Source organism: Colobus angolensis, unplaced genomic scaffold (genome assembly GCF_000951035.1).
Source record: "Colobus angolensis palliatus isolate OR3802 unplaced genomic scaffold, Cang.pa_1.0 Scaffold24, whole genome shotgun sequence".
In the NCBI taxonomy this organism is placed as follows: domain Eukaryota; kingdom Metazoa; phylum Chordata; class Mammalia; order Primates; family Cercopithecidae; genus Colobus; species Colobus angolensis.
In genome coordinates, this window is record NW_012115599.1 from 12905362 (window position 1) to 12921340 (window position 15979).

The 15979-nt window shown below is 57.2% G+C and overlaps 2 protein-coding genes across 4 annotated transcripts in view; one reads left to right on the forward strand and one right to left on the reverse strand.

The window, feature by feature from the left end:
* The window catches only part of SPDEF (SAM pointed domain containing ETS transcription factor), a 19120-nt gene extending 13988 nt beyond the window's left edge, over window positions 1–5132 (forward strand). Inside the window, exons 3-6 of one of the 2 annotated variants that reach the window (XM_011945412.1) lie at window positions 1736–1933; window positions 3351–3398; window positions 3517–3663; window positions 4468–5132. In XM_011945412.1, coding sequence (XP_011800802.1) covers window positions 1736–1933; window positions 3351–3398; window positions 3517–3663; window positions 4468–4646 — 572 coding nt within the window. In that variant the 3' untranslated portion in view covers window positions 4647–5132. The remainder of the gene's footprint in view (window positions 1–1735; window positions 1934–3350; window positions 3399–3516; window positions 3664–4467) is intronic. The other variant, XM_011945413.1, reaches the window with a different exon arrangement.
* A 2545-nt stretch (window positions 5133–7677) lies between these two features.
* Window positions 7678–15979, reverse strand: part of PACSIN1 (protein kinase C and casein kinase substrate in neurons 1) — an 84746-nt gene continuing 76444 nt past the window's right edge. For both annotated transcript variants that reach the window (XM_011945414.1, XM_011945415.1), the window contains exons 3-10: window positions 15326–15482; window positions 13916–14151; window positions 13244–13399; window positions 12959–13134; window positions 12438–12558; window positions 12214–12341; window positions 11048–11235; window positions 7678–10462 (exon numbers count right to left, since the gene is read on the reverse strand). In XM_011945414.1, the coding sequence (XP_011800804.1) occupies window positions 10353–10462; window positions 11048–11235; window positions 12214–12341; window positions 12438–12558; window positions 12959–13134; window positions 13244–13399; window positions 13916–14151; window positions 15326–15482 (1272 nt within the window). In that variant the 3' untranslated portion in view covers window positions 7678–10352. The remainder of the gene's footprint in view (window positions 10463–11047; window positions 11236–12213; window positions 12342–12437; window positions 12559–12958; window positions 13135–13243; window positions 13400–13915; window positions 14152–15325; window positions 15483–15979) is intronic.

Sequence of the window (15979 nt, forward strand, 5' to 3'; positions counted from 1 at the left end):
ACTGCGCCCGGCCTCTTTTTTTTTTTTGACAGGATCTCGCTCTATCACCAAGGCTGGAATACAGTGGCGTGATCTCAGTTCACTGCCACCTCTGCCTCTGGGTTCAAGCGATTCTCCTGCCTCAGCCTCCTGAGTAGCTGGGATTACAGGTGCCCACCACCACAGCCAGCTAATTTTTGTATTTTTAGTAGAGACGGGGATATCACCATGTTGGCCAGGCTGGTCTCAAACTTCTGACCTCAGGTGATCTGTCTGCCTTGACCTCCCAAAGTGCTGGGATTGCAGGCATGTGTTACCTCTCTGGGCCAAAAAGCAGTTCCTAATATGCCAAGCCTTATTCTAGGACTGGGGAATTGAGTGGCGAACAGAACACAAAGTCCCTGTGTTCACAGGGCTGACATAGTGAGGGAAACAGATCACAAATAAATAGAGAAATGTGTCACTGGTCTGGTGGGACGGAAGGCCCCGATGAGGAGGGGACCTCCCAGGGCCTGGTATACACGTGTCTGTCAGCCAGACCTGGAAGGCGTGATTATGGAGCTGATGCTGTGGGCGGGGGGGCTGCTGAGTCTCTAATCCTCTGTCCTGCCATCACCTCTCCAGCTTCAGGCAGGCCTGACCCATGTCCCTCGGTCTTCAGGCCCTGACATTGTAGCACTCAACTCTGTGCACCTTTCCCTGGGAAGCAGGGGTCTTCACGCATTCCTCAGGCCTGGCCCCTGTCCCCAAAGCTGCCCCGTTGATGTCCTCATTTGAAGCTGCTCCTGCTGATGCCCCAGTCCTCCAGTTTCCCAATGCCCATGCCAGGCCGACTCCGGGAGTTCTCCCACAGACCTCCTCCCCACCCACAGGCTAGGGACGCCCTGCTCCCTGAACAATGGGAACAGAAACAAATGGCTTTGACCTCGGGGAGGAAAATGGGCTTATTAAGTGGGGGCAGCCCAGCCAGCAGGTCACTCAGCTGGGACACTGGCTGGACCATGGTGTTCACTTGGAGGCCCTATTGTGACCATGCCCACCAGCCTATCCCCCACCTATAGGCCTATGAGGCTCACCCCAGAGGAGCACCCCAGGGGGATATCTAGGACTTAGCCAAGGGCTCCCCTCCTGGCCTCTGGGGCCTGTGGCTGCCCCATGACCACCCTGTGCCCTGCCATTTACTTATTTAACACGTGCATGGAGCAGCTCCTGTGCATCCAGCCCTTTATTCCATGGAGGACAAGGGGATAGAGTGCCCTGTGCCTCAGTTCCCTCGTCTGTAACATACAGGGGCTGGAGGGAATGGTGGGGTTCTAAGACTAATTCCCAGATGGGTGTTTCTCTGGTTCCTTAAGGGGTTTAGGAAAGGCAAGAAGTACCTGATGGAGAAGCCCAGGTGTTCCTGGCAGAGTGTCACTGTCCCTCCGGGTCTGGGGCTCCCCCGAAAGGTCCTTTGGAGAGGCTGGAGGGATCTGGGAGGATCCAAGGCCTGAGTGAGGCGGGCAGTACAGATGCACCAGGTCACCCTGCCCTGAACCAAGTTCATTTTTTAGGGCCCTGGTTCCTTCCTCTTGTCCCACTCTCTTCTTGGGTACCCACTTCCACAGGGGCCCTCAGGGGCTGACCTACCCCCACCCCCAGGAGCACAAGGTCTCAGGCCACAGGTTCCCGTGGGTGCCCCATCACAGCAGGGGGGGCCATATTTGGGGTGGTGCTCTCAGGCCACCCCTGAGCTGAGGGGATGCCTCTTGCCCAGATCCCGTGGACTGGAGTCCCGGCAATGTGCAGAAGTGGCTCCTGTGGACAGAGCACCAATACCGGCTGCCCCCCGTGGGCAAGGCGTTCCAGGAGCTGGCGGGCAAGGAGCTGTGCGCCATGTCGGAGGAGCAGTTCCGCCAGCGCTCGCCCCTGGGCGGGGATGTGCTGCATGCCCACCTGGACATCTGGAAGTCAGGTAGGATGTGGCGTGGGTGGCAGCAGCCCCTCCGAGGCTCCAAGCCAGGGACAGGATGCTGGCCAGGAGTTTGCCCTCTGCTGGGGCAGCAGCCCCTTGGCCCCCAGCTGGACTCCACTCTGAATCTCAACCCCAGTTTGAGCTGCCTCCTTGATCCTGGTGCACTCCTCACCCCAACCCACTCCCAGTCCTGGTCAAGGCCCGAGAGCTGTGGGACAAGGAACCTGGGAGGTTAAAAGGTAGAAGTCAGACTGTGAGGATGCAGGGTGTCAGAGCTGGGGTAACCGTGGATACTAGGAAGTCCTTTTTCCTTTTAAAATTTTGTTTTTTGTTTGTTTGTTTTTTATTAAATAAGTAATAAATGTGCATGTTATAAAATAGACCATAGTGAAAAGCAGTGTACCATAAACAGTTTCTCCCTCCTGCTCCTGACCCCCAGCTTCCAACCCCCTCCCTAGAGGCAACTATTCTTACCAGTTTCTTGAGTATCTCTCCAGGGAAAGTCTATGAATATTCAAGCACATATACATATATTCAGTTCTTCTTCTTTTTTTTTTTTTTTGACATAAATAGTAGCAGAGTATTATACTGCTCTGCATACCACAGTATGTCTTGGGTATTGCCCCTGTCAGTCTGTACACAGCGGCCCTGTTTTAATTTTAGTTTTTGTTTTTTGAGATAGGGTCTTACTCTGTTGCCCAGGCTGGAGTACAGTGGCACAGTCACAGCTCACTGTAGCCTCGACTTCCTGGTTTCACTGGATCCTCCCACCCCGATCTCCTGAGTAGTTGAGTCTACAGGTGCACCACCACACTGCTCACTTTTGTATTTTTTGGTAGAGACGGGTTTTCGCCATGTTGGCCAGGCTGGTCTCAAACTCCTGGGCTCGAGCAATCCACCCACCTCGGCCTCCTGAAGTGCTGGGACTACAGGCGTGAGCCTCCACGCCCGGTCTGCCCTAAGTTTCTAATGGCTGTGCGTCAGCCTGAGTGTCTAAATTGTCTCAATCTCACTGGGCACCCACTGCTGGTTGCACAGGGCCGGGTGCTTTGGAGGAGATGGTGCCTGCTCGATGAGTCAAGGAGTAGAAACAGGGCCCACTCACATGACCCTGTCAGAGACCAGTGCCCTGCCCCAGCCCCAGCAAGCCCCCATGTCAGATGTCCTCATCTGAACAAGCGGATGCATGCAAGCCCTCTATGGCCCCTCCCAGCTCTGAAATCCTGAATTTTCTTCCAGGAAGCAGCTTCTTGTAACCAGCTTGCCTCCCCAGGTTGGCAGGAGGCAGGGACTGTGGCAGGGAGCCTCAGGGGCAACCCCCAGCCACAAAGGGGCTCCTGTGGCCTCACAGTCCCACCCAAACGCCTCCCCTCCTCCACCTCTCCTGGGTCCCCAACCCCCTCTCCTTGCCCTGCAGCGGCCTGGATGAAAGAGCGGACTTCACCTGGGGCGATTCACTACTGTGGTGAGCCAGGCAGGGGCACGGTGGGGGCGGGGGCTCGGGTGGGGTGGAGGGGTGGCTGCCACTGAAGCAGGGACTGGCCTTCCCTTCCCACTCACTGCCACCCTCCCTGGCCACCCAGCCTCGACCAGTGAGGAGAGCTGGACCGACAGCGAGGTGGACTCGTCATGCTCCGGGCAGCCCATCCACCTGTGGCAGTTCCTCAAGGAGCTGCTACTCAAGCCCCACAGCTATGGCCGCTTCATTAGGTGGCTCAACAAGGAGAAGGGTGAGCAGGGTGCCCAAGGGGCACTGCAGGGCCAGTGAGCATGGAGGTTGTGGGGGCTCCTGCCAGGCACTGTGCATGGGGGCAGGGGCGGGCGGAGGGGTGAAGCTGATCTCCACCTTTGTCCTGGATGCCAAGTACGCAGCTCTCATGAGATGGCCCTGGGGGGTCTGTGTGCAATTCGTGTCCATATCTGTCTCCTGCTAGACTCTGTCTCACTTAGGAGCTTTAGTACAGCACAGCTCCTGGAACGAGCTCCAAATCGACTCTCCCATCACCATCTCGTATTAATTAATCCCGCCAGAAAGGGCTGCGCAGGCCGAAACTGCCTGGGAATAGCGAAGATGTTGTTTCAGGCTTGGGAACCACAGGGACACCTGTAATGGGGGAGGAGTGCTCTTGCCAAGTGAGCCGTGGGCACTGCTGGGAGCCACACAGGACTTTGGATTAGGGCATGCAAACCCCACACAGGAGCAGGAGCTGGCAAGGGCCAGGCCTGCAGGGCCCCAGGGAACCCACTAAGGTACACAGACTCACCTGTGCCGGGAAGTTTGTGACTCCAGAGTATTCTCTGCCATTCACTGGGCCCTGTGGCACCTGCTTTGCACACATCTCTTTAACCCTAACCACAACTGCACCTTGGGAGTAGGCATTCGGGTCCCAATACCCGGCCCCACCCGAGCAGATGGAGGCCTCTGCACGGGGTCTCTTGGTTCGCCATGAGGCTGACCTGGTGGTCTGCGTCTTTCTCCTTCCTGCCGACTCACTCATACCGCTGGCTCTCTCGGGGCCCTCCTACTCTTCCAGGCATCTTCAAAATTGAGGACTCAGCCCAGGTGGCCCGGCTGTGGGGCATCCGCAAGAACCGTCCCGCCATGAACTATGACAAGCTAAGCCGCTCCATCCGCCAGTATTACAAGAAGGGCATCATCCGGAAGCCAGACATCTCCCAGCGCCTCGTCTACCAGTTCGTGCACCCCATCTGAGTGCCTGGCCCAGGGCCTGAAACCCGCCCTCAGGGGCCCCCCTCCTGCCTGCCCTGCCTCAGCCAGGCCCTGAGCTGGGGGGAAACGGGCAGTCTGCTCTGCTGCTCTGACCTTCCAGAGCCCAAGGTCGGGGAGGGGCGGCCCGCTGCTCTCAGGGGGATATGGGCCCTCTGGGGCCTTCGGGACCCCAGGGCAGGGGTGCTTCCTCCTCAGGCCCAGCTGCTCCCCTGGAGGACAGAGGGAGCCAGGGCTGCTCCCCAACAAAGGACCCCTCCACCTGCCTCTGACCCCAGCATTTCCAGAGCAGAGCCTACAGAAGGGCAGTGACTCGACCAAGGCCACAGGCAGTCCAGGGCTCTCTCTGCTCCATCCCCCTGCCTCCCAATCCGCACCACACCTGGCATGGTGCAGGGAGACATCTGCACCCCTGAGGTGGGGAGCCAGGAGTGCCCCCGGGAATGGATAATAAAGATACTAGAGAACTGACATGTCCCCAGTGTCTGCGCAGTGAATGGCACAGCCCCGAGGTCATCAATGGTCAAATGTGGTTGTGGTCACAGGGCCTGCAGTAGTCAAGGGAGGCTTTCTGGAGGAGGTGGCTTTGGGCTGAGCCTAAAGGGAATGGGATAATTGACTGGTAGATGCTTCTGGGAGAGAGACAGTGAGGCTTCAAAGTCAAGGAGGGGCTAGAACAGCCACCTTATCTTCCCTATCCCTGTTCGGGCTGAGAGGCGGGTGGTGAAGCTGGTGCTAAAGAGGTTCTTCATGCAGGACCCGAATGGGGAAGGTATCTTTCGCATCCTTTTGCTCTGTTGCAGAGCAGGGCTTTGCAGCTAACAGGGTGGAAGAGAGGTTGGTCGGCTCCTGTTTCTGTTTCCTGAAGGCCTCAGCAGTACCATCTGTGAAGATGTGAGCTCCTGTGAGTGGGTGTGAGACCCCTGTGCGTGATGGAAGAGGGCGTGCATTGGTGTCTGTGGGCATGCTGGGGGTGACCAGGACCCGCCACCCACTCTCCTGGATAAAGCAACTCATCCAGCTTCCTCCCACTTCCCTCCCACTTATCACCCAGCTCAGTGTCCTTATGGTCTACTGTGCCAGGTGCTTTGTCATTTATCTTCCCAACAACACTATGAAGTAGGGGCTACTCCCCCATTTTGCAGATGATGAAACCGAGGCTCAGAGTGGTTCAGTGACTTGCTGATGGTCACACAGCTGATCGACAGAATAACTCATACCTGTCTTTCCACAAGAACAGGGCTCTCTCTGCCCCTCCAGCCCTCCGGCTTCCTGACTGGTCAGCACCCTTGGTCCTCTTTCACCCTTACCCTCTGAGGCCTGGCTTCCAGGAAACAGCAGGGGAGCCAGCACCACCCAGACCACCAAGGGTTAAATGCTACCCTGTACTGCTGCCTTCTGCCCTCAGCAATTTTGTTGTCCAGAAGAAAGTTTGCTCCTAGCAGTGAGCAAATAGCACCTTGGCATCTGTCAGCTGAGCTTGCACTGCAGGGAGGAGGGAGCCCTGCCCCAGGCCTGTGCCTCGCTGGGCCCCTGCTGTCTCTCACTCCCTTGGAGGGAGGAGTGCCGGGGGGAGACTGGGACCCTGGCCAGAACCAGGCTCTGCTGAACTGGTTTTGTCTCCAGTCAGCCTGCCCTGCTCCTGACTGAGTCCCTGGAGCCACTTGCTTGTATGTCCCCAGCTGGGCCTGGGCCTGGAAAGGCCTCAGATCTCAGTCAGGGGTTGGACAGGAGGATAGGTATGGGCAGTAGAGGCTAGGAGTACAAAGCTGGAGCAGCTCTGGAAAGGGTAGATGTGGGGGCCCGGGTGAGGCAGCTCCCTGCCCATGAACCTTGGCAGGCACACGCCCATCCAGTGACACCTTGTGAGCTGGCAGCGATCTGCAGATTCCTCTCCCTCCTCCAAACACCTCCCCAGCAGAACCCCACCTGGCTGGGTATTCTCTGACCCTTCTCCATGGGGCCCCACCCTCAGGGCTCCCCATCACTAAATGGAACAGCCTGTGCAGATAAGACAATACAACAACCTTTTGCCTTTATTTGAGTATTTCTCTGTTTGGCTAAAACCAGGCTTCACATGGAGGTAGGTTTGGAGGAGTAAGGAGGATGGGATGGCTAATAGATCCAATCTCCATCTCAACCTTTTCCCTGCCGGGCACACCCTGAGGCTGGGGGCAAGGGGTGTCAGGGAGGGGGCTGGGGTATATTTGCCCTGAGTAATGGGCTTGTGTGACGGCCCTGCCAGGCTGCCAGGGCCAGAGGACCCTCAGAGAGACATCTCACCAGACTGGGGAAGCTGAGACCCAGGTGAGGGTGGGAACACAGTGAGCTGATGTCAGAACTGGGACTGGCCCTTGGACTCCTGTGCTGCCCCAGAAGAGATCCTCAGAGGCTGGGGTGCAGGGAGAGTCAGGGAGCCGGAGCAAGGGCTGGGCCTGGGGCTGGAAGAATAGCCGAGAACCTAGAGCTCTGGTCCTGCCTATGCCCCTGAGAAATTCTCCCCAAGGAGCCCTCCCACGGGTCCCACACAGAAATGCCTTCAGAGCCAGGCTGGGTGCAGGAAGGCATGGCACGGCCCAACGTCACCACACAGGGAGCTTGGCACTGTGGGCAACCAGGAACCACGGGCCTCAGCAGTCACTTTTGGAATTCTGCTTTAAAAAGCAAAACCTATTTGAGAGCTTCATTCACTCTTAATCCATGAGTGTGGAACCCTGAATGCCCCAGCTCTCCCGGTCAGGGCCCGTCACCAGGCACCCGGGACCTGAATGGGCCAGAGCTCCAGGAGCCTCCAGTATCACCCTCCCCAGTCCAGACATGACCCAGGCCCCTGCAGGGCGAAGGGACCAGGCCTCAGTGGCCCAGTCTATGGATGGTCGGCCAGGACAGCACCCAGCCCTGCTCAGACACCACCCCTACCCTCCTGCATCCCAACCACAAATAGCTCTCAGAGGGCTCAGAAACCTCCAGGGCTGAAGAAGGCGCACAAGACTCAAGATGACAATGCGCAGCCAGGTTGACACAGTTCTGGATTTTATCCACAGTCATACAATCACAACTGATATATATATATATTTGTATTTATATACCTTTAAATTACACAATCATGTACAAAACAGGTGCATTGCTGAGACCACAGCACTTCTCGGAGTTTCACAAGTGTTGGAACTAATGGGGTCAGGAAGCCTAGGGCAGCAGACGGCGGGTGGTGGGGCAGCCCCGGTTCCTTACAGAACCAGGCCGCAGAATGGTGGTTAACTCGGGACAAAACACATTACTCGCCGAGCCCCGCCAGGGCGGGCCCGTGCAGCATCGAGGGTGCGGGCAGGGGCTACAGGAGGAGGCCGTGGGCATGGCAAGGGGTGCGGCCCCCACCCTCGGTGTTGAGTGCCCTGACACCAGCACTGGCAGGTAGGGCTGGGCCCTGGAGCTCAGGGGGACTTCCAGGTAGGAGACCCTCCTGCTCTGGGGCCCTAAAGAGCCTGGGGACTGAGAGAGTGATCCCAAACAGGGCCCTGGAGGTGGCTGCTCAGGATGGAGGGGGTTTCGAGTCCCTGTCCTGGAGTCGGCAGCTAGAGTGCTAAGAGGGACAGGCTGGAGTCCAGCTGGGGCTGCAGCCCCTCCCCAGGTGCTGGGAAGCCGCTGGCACAGAGAGGGGGAGCCCAGGCCCCAAGATGCAGATTGCCAGCTTCCCACCTTTCCAAGGAAAGTGATGAGGGACAGAGGCCCCCTACCCCAGCTCCTGCCTGGGGAAAGGCTGGAGAGACTTCTGCGCTGGAGCTGGGAGGACTGCAGGCTTCCAAAAGCTTGCTTCAGGCTCTGAGGAGCCCAGGACACATCTCAGGCTGCAGCCAAGGCCCAGAGACCAGACAGTGATAAGGAAGGGGGTCCTGGCAGCAGGAAGGAGGTCTGCCTGTCCCTGGGGTGCCATCGCCCCTGGCCCTGAGGGAGGCCTGCCCCAGCTCAGGCCCCTGCCAGAGTGTCAGGACCCTTCGTGCCCACACAGAGAAGGTCAGAACCTTGAGGCTGGGGTCTACTACCTCCTAACAGTGGGCTGTTGGGAGAAGCAGCAAGAGCAAAGGAGGACTGAGGGGGAACAGGGCTGGGCTGGCTCTCTCTCTTTACCTGGAGGCCCAGGAGGCCAGATGTGCAGGAGGAAGGAGGGCATCTGCGGTCCAAAGGCCTAGAAGTGGCATCCACCGTAAGCAAGTCTCACCTGGTGCTGCAGGACTTCTCAGCTCCTTGCCTCAGAGGTCCCCAAGAGACTTTTCTTCCAGCTCCCCACCCTCATGGGGTTTTGTCCAACCCTGGTCTGCTTCCCAAGACCCCGTAACCCTCTCGTGCGGGAGAGGCCGGTACCTAGCACTCTGGCACTACTGCTCACCAACCAGCAGGTGGGCCCTTCGCTTCCACCCACCCCCAAAGGTCCTTTCACCCTGACCCCGGCTTGGAGAGATGGAAGGGCTGCCAGCAGGGGGAATGTTGTTCCGGGGGCCGTGGGGACAAGGAAGAAAGACATGTGACTATCTTCCTCTTGAGGGCCAGGGTTCCTCCTTTCTGCCAAACTCAGCTGCAGGTTCTCCCCTGATGTCTCAGGCTGGAGGCACCCATGGGGCCCTTGCAGGCTCCCCAGGCAGGTCAGAGAAGCGGAGAGATGGTTAGGCCAAGAGCTTTGCAGGTACAAGGCTTGGCCTCATGGAGGCTGATGTGGAACCCAGTGATTTTATGGTTTTTGGATGGACGTGGAGGGAGCGTGGGGGGCCAGGGGGACAACATGACCTCCTCCCCAGCAAATAGGAGGAGGCTGCTACTGTTGCTGGCTTTGCCATCAGTTTGGGGGTCCCCACCCTAGGCCAGGGGACTTATGAGAGGGGACAGGTCCTCGGCAAGTTGCTGAGGGGGTTTGGATCTGCTGAAGAGCCGATGCTCAAAGTGCTGATGGCTGGAAAGAAGGGCCTGGGTAACAGGGTCTTGGTCCCTCAGATGGGCCTGGGGCTGGGAGGGCTGGCACAACCCGGGCTGAGAGCCTGCATGCCCTTCATTCACCCTCCTGTACCCCAGTGACACCATGACTTCCTCCAGCTCACCCCTCTTTCATGTCTGGGGGACCCCTGGAAACCTCCAGCGGGGAGGAGGTCCCACTGGGCCCAAGGGACGCAGTTAGGAGTAGAAGGATGCTCCCCGGGTTAGAGTGGAAGACTAAAGATGGGGAAGCCTCCCTTCCTGGGGTCTGGAGAGGAGGCCTTTGAGAGCGGGGTGGTGGAGGAAGGGAAGCAGGGCAGGGGAGGAAGAAAAGGTTAGGAAACCAGGCCAGGGAACGGGACAGGTGCCGGCAGCCTGGAGTGGAGTGGGACGGAGGGAGTGAGGCAGGGTGGAAGGGTCAGGAGACATCTCTCAGGGCTCAGGAGTCTCTTTGGTGGAACCTAAAGAGCAGATGTTGTGATGTTGGGCTAAGTCCTAAGCCTGTTACCTACCCTGGGACCATCATCCCAAGCCCCAGCACCGCAGCCTCCAGGTGGCCCTGCAAATGCTCTGTCTCTGTATACTTTGTTTTGTTCTGTTTTGACTTTTAAAAAAATAAAAGCTTGATCGGAAAATATGTCTGGAACTCTATGGCGAGGGGAAGGAGACGAGAGTGGGAGGGGAGGGGAGGCAGTGGGGAGGAGTGAGGGGAGTATGGAGGGAGGGCCTCTAGATAGCCTCCACGTAGTTGGCAGGGTAGAGGCCCAGCTGCCCGCTGTCCAGCCGCCCACGGCACCAGCCCTGTTCATCCTCTTCGCCCAGCTTCGTGAGTTCGTCTCCTAGGAAAAAGAACACAGCGTGGGGGGTGCCTCAGAGAGAAGGCTGCCCCTCCCTCAACACACCAGTTGCTAGGGGAGCCCTCCAATACCCCACTCCCGGTTACTGCACTGGGTCTTAGATTCTTAGGCCCTGCCCCTGGAGACCAGCCCCAGTTCCATGCCAACATTCACATGCCACCCTTGGCATAGGGGTCCTGGCCTACTTCAGCCACTCACCTAATCTGGGTGTCGGGTCCGCCCCCAAAATCAGACCTCGCATCCACACTATTCTCAGGTTCTGACTCCGCCCCTGGCATCAACCAATCTAAATCTTGCCCCCACTCCCATCCTGGGCCCAGGTCACGCCCACAACCCAGGCCACGCCCCACTTAGTTCCCTGCAAATCCTCACAACCCATCTTCAAATCCTGCCTCTGCCCCACCACATACCCAATCCAGGCCCAAGCCTCTCTTTCAGGCACCACCCCTGCCCCACTACACACCCAATCCAGGCCCAGGCCTCTCTTTCAGGCACCGCCCCTGCCCCACCACACACCCAATCCAGGCCCAAGCCTTGCTTAGGCACTGTCCCGCCCAGCCGCCCTACCGGCCTTAAAGCTGAGCTCGTCCTGCTCCTGGCCGTCATAGTCGTAGAGTGCCCGCACTCGCACTCCCTTGGAGTCGTCCTCAAAGGGGTTGGCACCCCCGTTGGCCTCACTGCCCCCAAAGGGGTTCCCACTCTCGTCGTCTGACCACTCGGTGGCGTAGGGTTGGCCTCTGTCGTAGCTGCTAACACTGAGACGCGGAGGGAGGACCCAGCTTCAATGTCTCCCCGCACCACACCCCGAGGGCTAACCATTCCTCCTAATCAGAGCTCTGACCCTGAATTCTACCAAGTCTAGAGCAAGGATTGGCCACATAGGAGGGGTGACCTTCATGAGCTCTTTAAACAGATGTTTAAATGCAGGACCGTTTGCGTTATTATTCAGCCCAAGAGGGAGACGGCATTTAAGGGGACCCCAGGGCACGTCGGAGTCTTCAGCCGGGAGGAGGAGTACCACCTAATGATTAAGAGCAAGGATCCTGGAGTCAGACCTCCTGGGCATCATATCTGGCTCTGAGGTTTATTAACTAGCAATGTGACCTTGGGCAAGTCACTTAACCTCTCTGGGTTTCAGTTTCTCCATCTGTAAAACGGGAATATTTACGCATTTGAACCGCACCACACACAGCAGGTGCTCTAGAAGGATCCGCTACCACTATCTTTTAGAGAGGAGGCTTGGTTCCTATGATCTAGACCAGGGATCCCTAATCCTGGGGCTGCAGACAGTCCGTGGCCTGTTAGGAACCAGGCAGCGCAGCAGGAGGTGAGTGACAGGCGAGGGAGCATTATCGCCCGAGTTCCATCTCCTGTTATATCAGCCGCGCCCTTAGATTCTCATAAGAGCGCAAACCCCTATCGTGAACTGTGCATTCGAGGGATCCAGGTTGCATGTTCCTTATGATAATCTAATGCCTGATGATCTGAGGTGGAACAGTTTCATCCCAAAACCACCTCCCTCCCATCGGTGGAAAAATTGTCTTCCACAAAACTGGTCCCTGGTCCCAAAAAGATTGGGGACCGTTGCTTTAGAGTGATGAACTACCACTCTCCTTTAGAGAGGAGACATAGTTGCTATGATCTAGACCATTTCTTGTCTCCTGAAGCACAACTCAGCTGCCCCAGAGTGTGGGTCCCTCTTGGCCCCAGGAAGCTCCACAGGAGGCACTCACCTGCCGCGGTCCCCAGCCTGGGATGTGGACTCTACTGCCCCAGTGGCATTGGTCAGCGCCACTCCCTCTGCCTTCTTGGACTGTTTCTCCTTCTTGGTGGTGGTGTGAGGGAGGTCTGGGTTCCACTCCTGGTGGGGCCAGTGGAGCAGTCAGGCTGGGGGACTATGCCCTGAGGCACCTTTCAGCCTCTTCAGGCTCCCCTTTCCATCCCCACATATCCTCACCTCAAACTGGGGCCAGTTCATGGGCATGCCGGGGCCACTGGTGCTGCGGAACCATCTGAGGTCTTCCTGGGCGTCAGCCCCCCGGATGGCCTGCTCCAGCTCACGGTACACATGGATGTAGCTGTGCTCAGGGAAATGGGGGAGGTGGAGGGCACAGATTCACCATGGCCCCTTCTCATCCTTGGTGAGGGACCAGAGTCCACTCAGGGAAGCAGGGTGCTGGGCATGCTGCCCAGCCAGGAATCATGTGGGCTTTGCAAGAAGCAGCTCCGGGCATGCTCAGTGAACTCCCTTCTCCCTCCCACCTTAGCCATTCACCCATCACCCTGCATGTATTTCTAGAGTACCCAGTGTGCGTCAGCTTGCACCCAACAGCCCCTGTTTGAAGCCTCATCCCTCTTGACCCCTGCAGTTCTGCCTCCCCTTCCCGTCACTATGATGTAGGGCTGGGATGCCCTGCATGCCAGTCACACCATCTGCTGGCTGTGCCTGTGCCCTCGGTGCTTGCCATGCCCAGGTACCTGCTGTTCTCAGCCAGGTTGAGGTGCCGTTTGATGTCCAGCAGCACCTCCTTGAGGAAGACCAGCCGCTTTTCCTCGAATTGCTGGCACTGCTCAAACACCTGCTCCATGTTCTCCATGTACTGGGGTGTGGTCTTGCCCACATCTTCCAGCACTTTCTCGTACTTCTCCTGTGTCTGTGGGCACCAGCATGGAGAGAGGGTGACACCTAGCCAGGCCTGCAGCTCCCAGCCACCATCCTTTGCAAGGGGACCCCAGACCCCCTGCTGCCATGCCCGCCAGCACCTTCTGCACATCCTGCTTGCACTTGTCCACTTTGTCCTGCAGCTTCTTTTGTTGTTCAGGTGTGACCGATTGCTCCGTCTTGCTGTTCATCTCCCGTGTCATGGCCAGCTTCTCCTCTTTGCAAGCCAAATGGTAGGCCTTCTTGGCTGCCTCCAGCTGTGGGGAGGGGGGAACAGGGAGTAGGGTTTTCATCTGTGACCAGCAGCAAACATGGTCATCCATCAACTCCTCCCCTGCCCACTCCCTGGGAGCTGTGAGCCCACACTCTTAAGAGCCAGAAGGGATGCAGGCCCTGGCTCCAGGTGTTCAGGAGCAGCACTCCTCCATTTGTGGCTGTGTCTCTGCTTGGCACTGCCTGCTCCCCTGCAGATACCCTCCTGTCAGGCAGTGCAGTGCCCACCCCATCTGGGGAGCCAGGGGCCAATGTGCCCATCTGCCCTGCTGGTATCTTTCCTGGGGACAGTGCCCTTTTGCCCATGGGTCTCCTTACCCAATGGGCACTGCCCACCCATCTGTGAATATTTCTTCCTGGAAGGCAGTGCTGCTCCCCTGTGGGCACAATCGTGGAGGGCAGTGCCCAGCCCACCCATCCATAGATGCCCTTCTTGGGATCAGAACCCTCTGATCAGACGGGCCCACCCCACCCCACCCATGGCAGCACCCACTGAGCACCTCTTTCATCTTCTTGGCCCAAGGCTTCTGGGCCTTGCGGAAGCCATCTTCAGCCTCCTTCGTCTCCTTGAAGCCACCCATGATCTGCTTGTGATAGGCGTCCTTCTGCCAGTTCTTCACCTTCTCCAGGTCCTCATTCAGCAGGTTGTTCTTCACCTCCTGGTGCAGCTCGCTCACCTTGTCTGCCTCCGTCATTATGGCACCCCAGGCCCGCTCCAGGCTGCCATACTGTGGGCCTGAGGGAGTGGCAATAGGTCACAGGAACCTCATTGCCCCCTGCCCAGAGGCCCCCCTCACACCTCCCTTCTCTGAGGCTTTCCCCTTCCTGCGATAGCAACAGAAATGCCCTCCTCTGCTCTACATGGCCCCATTCTCTAGGGCCCACATCAGCCACTATCTCCAGGAAGCCTTCCCTGACTGCTCTGCCCTCCTGCCATGGCCTGCAGCCCTCGCTGCATTCTTCTCACAGTATCTGCAGCTTATCTCCTTACCTCCTTATCTCTCCCGTCAGCGTGTGAGCCCCACAGAGTGGGGTCAGAGGGGGGCAGCCTGGACCCTGTGAGCTCTGACAAGCCCAGCACAGCGCCAAGCACACAGTAGGTGCTCTAGGAATGTTAGCTGAAGCTTGTGACAGATGCCAGGAGGCCAGTGGGGACCAGTCATTCCACATTGACTTGTTGTTTGTGTACTGGCACCAGCTCTGTGCAGGGCACTGTGCTAGGTGGTGCAGGCCCAGCCCCTGCTCTCATGGGGTTTAGAGTATACTGCAAGAGAATAACATGAACAAGTATACCCGAACAAGTATATGTAAACCGCAACTTGAAACTGTTCTGGATTAAAGGAACCTGAAGACACGATGCATAGAGGCAATGTGCGACTGCGCTAGATCCCGGACTAGCAAGCACAATTGTTATGGTAAATGTGTGTATGAGTTATATTACATGTTCCAAATTTGATAGTTGAACTCTGGTTACATAAGCAAATGCTCTTGTTCTTAGGAGATACATGAAGAATTTAGGGGTAAACAGGGATAATGGCTCCAGCTTACTCTCAAAAGGTTCGGAACATATGCATATCAATAAACAGTCGGTGACAAAACAAACGTGAGGCCAATGAGTCTGGGGGAAGGGTGTGTAGGAATTCTGTGTGCTACTGTTGCAGCTTTCACAAAGTTTGAATTATTTCAAGATAAAAAGTGTTTTGCTTTTTTTTTTAATCCAACCTAAAGTTGTACAAAATACAGATGAACAGGTGGGCCTGGTTTGATCTAGGAGGGAACAGCGCCTGAAAAGGTCCTGTGGCTGGTAGATGCAGGGCATGGTGCATGCAAGCAGCCGGGGCTCCCAGGACCCAGACCGAGGGGGCCGGTGACGGCCTGGGGGCACGCACGATGTGCGCCTGGGGGAGCACCTTTCTCGATGAGCTGGCGCCAACGCTTGGCCCAGTCCGTGAGCTGCTGCCCGTACGCCTTCTCGATCTTGGCGCGCTCCTGCACGCAGTTCATCAGGTCGTTGCATAGACGGTGGCCGTCATCGATGCGCTTCACCGTCCGCTTGTAGTTCCCCACCTGGCGGCCAAACAGCGAGCACCACTCCCGCGGGTTCCTAGCGTCCCCTGCCCCGCCCGCCGCAACCAGCACGGCCACGCCCACTGTCTCCCGCCCCCGCCCCTAGCCCCGCGGCCCAGCCGCAACGCACCAGGGAAACTAACTTTTGAGGCTCCAGCACCCTGCGCCAGGCCCCACCGTCTACACGCACCCTCACCCCAATTTAAACATGATTTCCTCGCTGCCACAAAATGCAGAAGGATTTTTAGAATTTGGACTTGGGCTGGAATGAATTATTCATTTTGTTTTTGCGAGTTAAATCTATTATATTTATATAGAGTCATATAAGCGTTGAGTTGAGCTGCAGCTTCTTGACATAATATTATGTTTTGTAGACATCTCATTAAACGCTTATTAATTTAGGTTTGGCAGTTTTCGTCTTGGGTTTCGGGAGCCAATAGCAATTTTTTTCCTCCAGGTCTCAAATATTTCCGAAGGTTCTGAAAATGCTGGCTTCT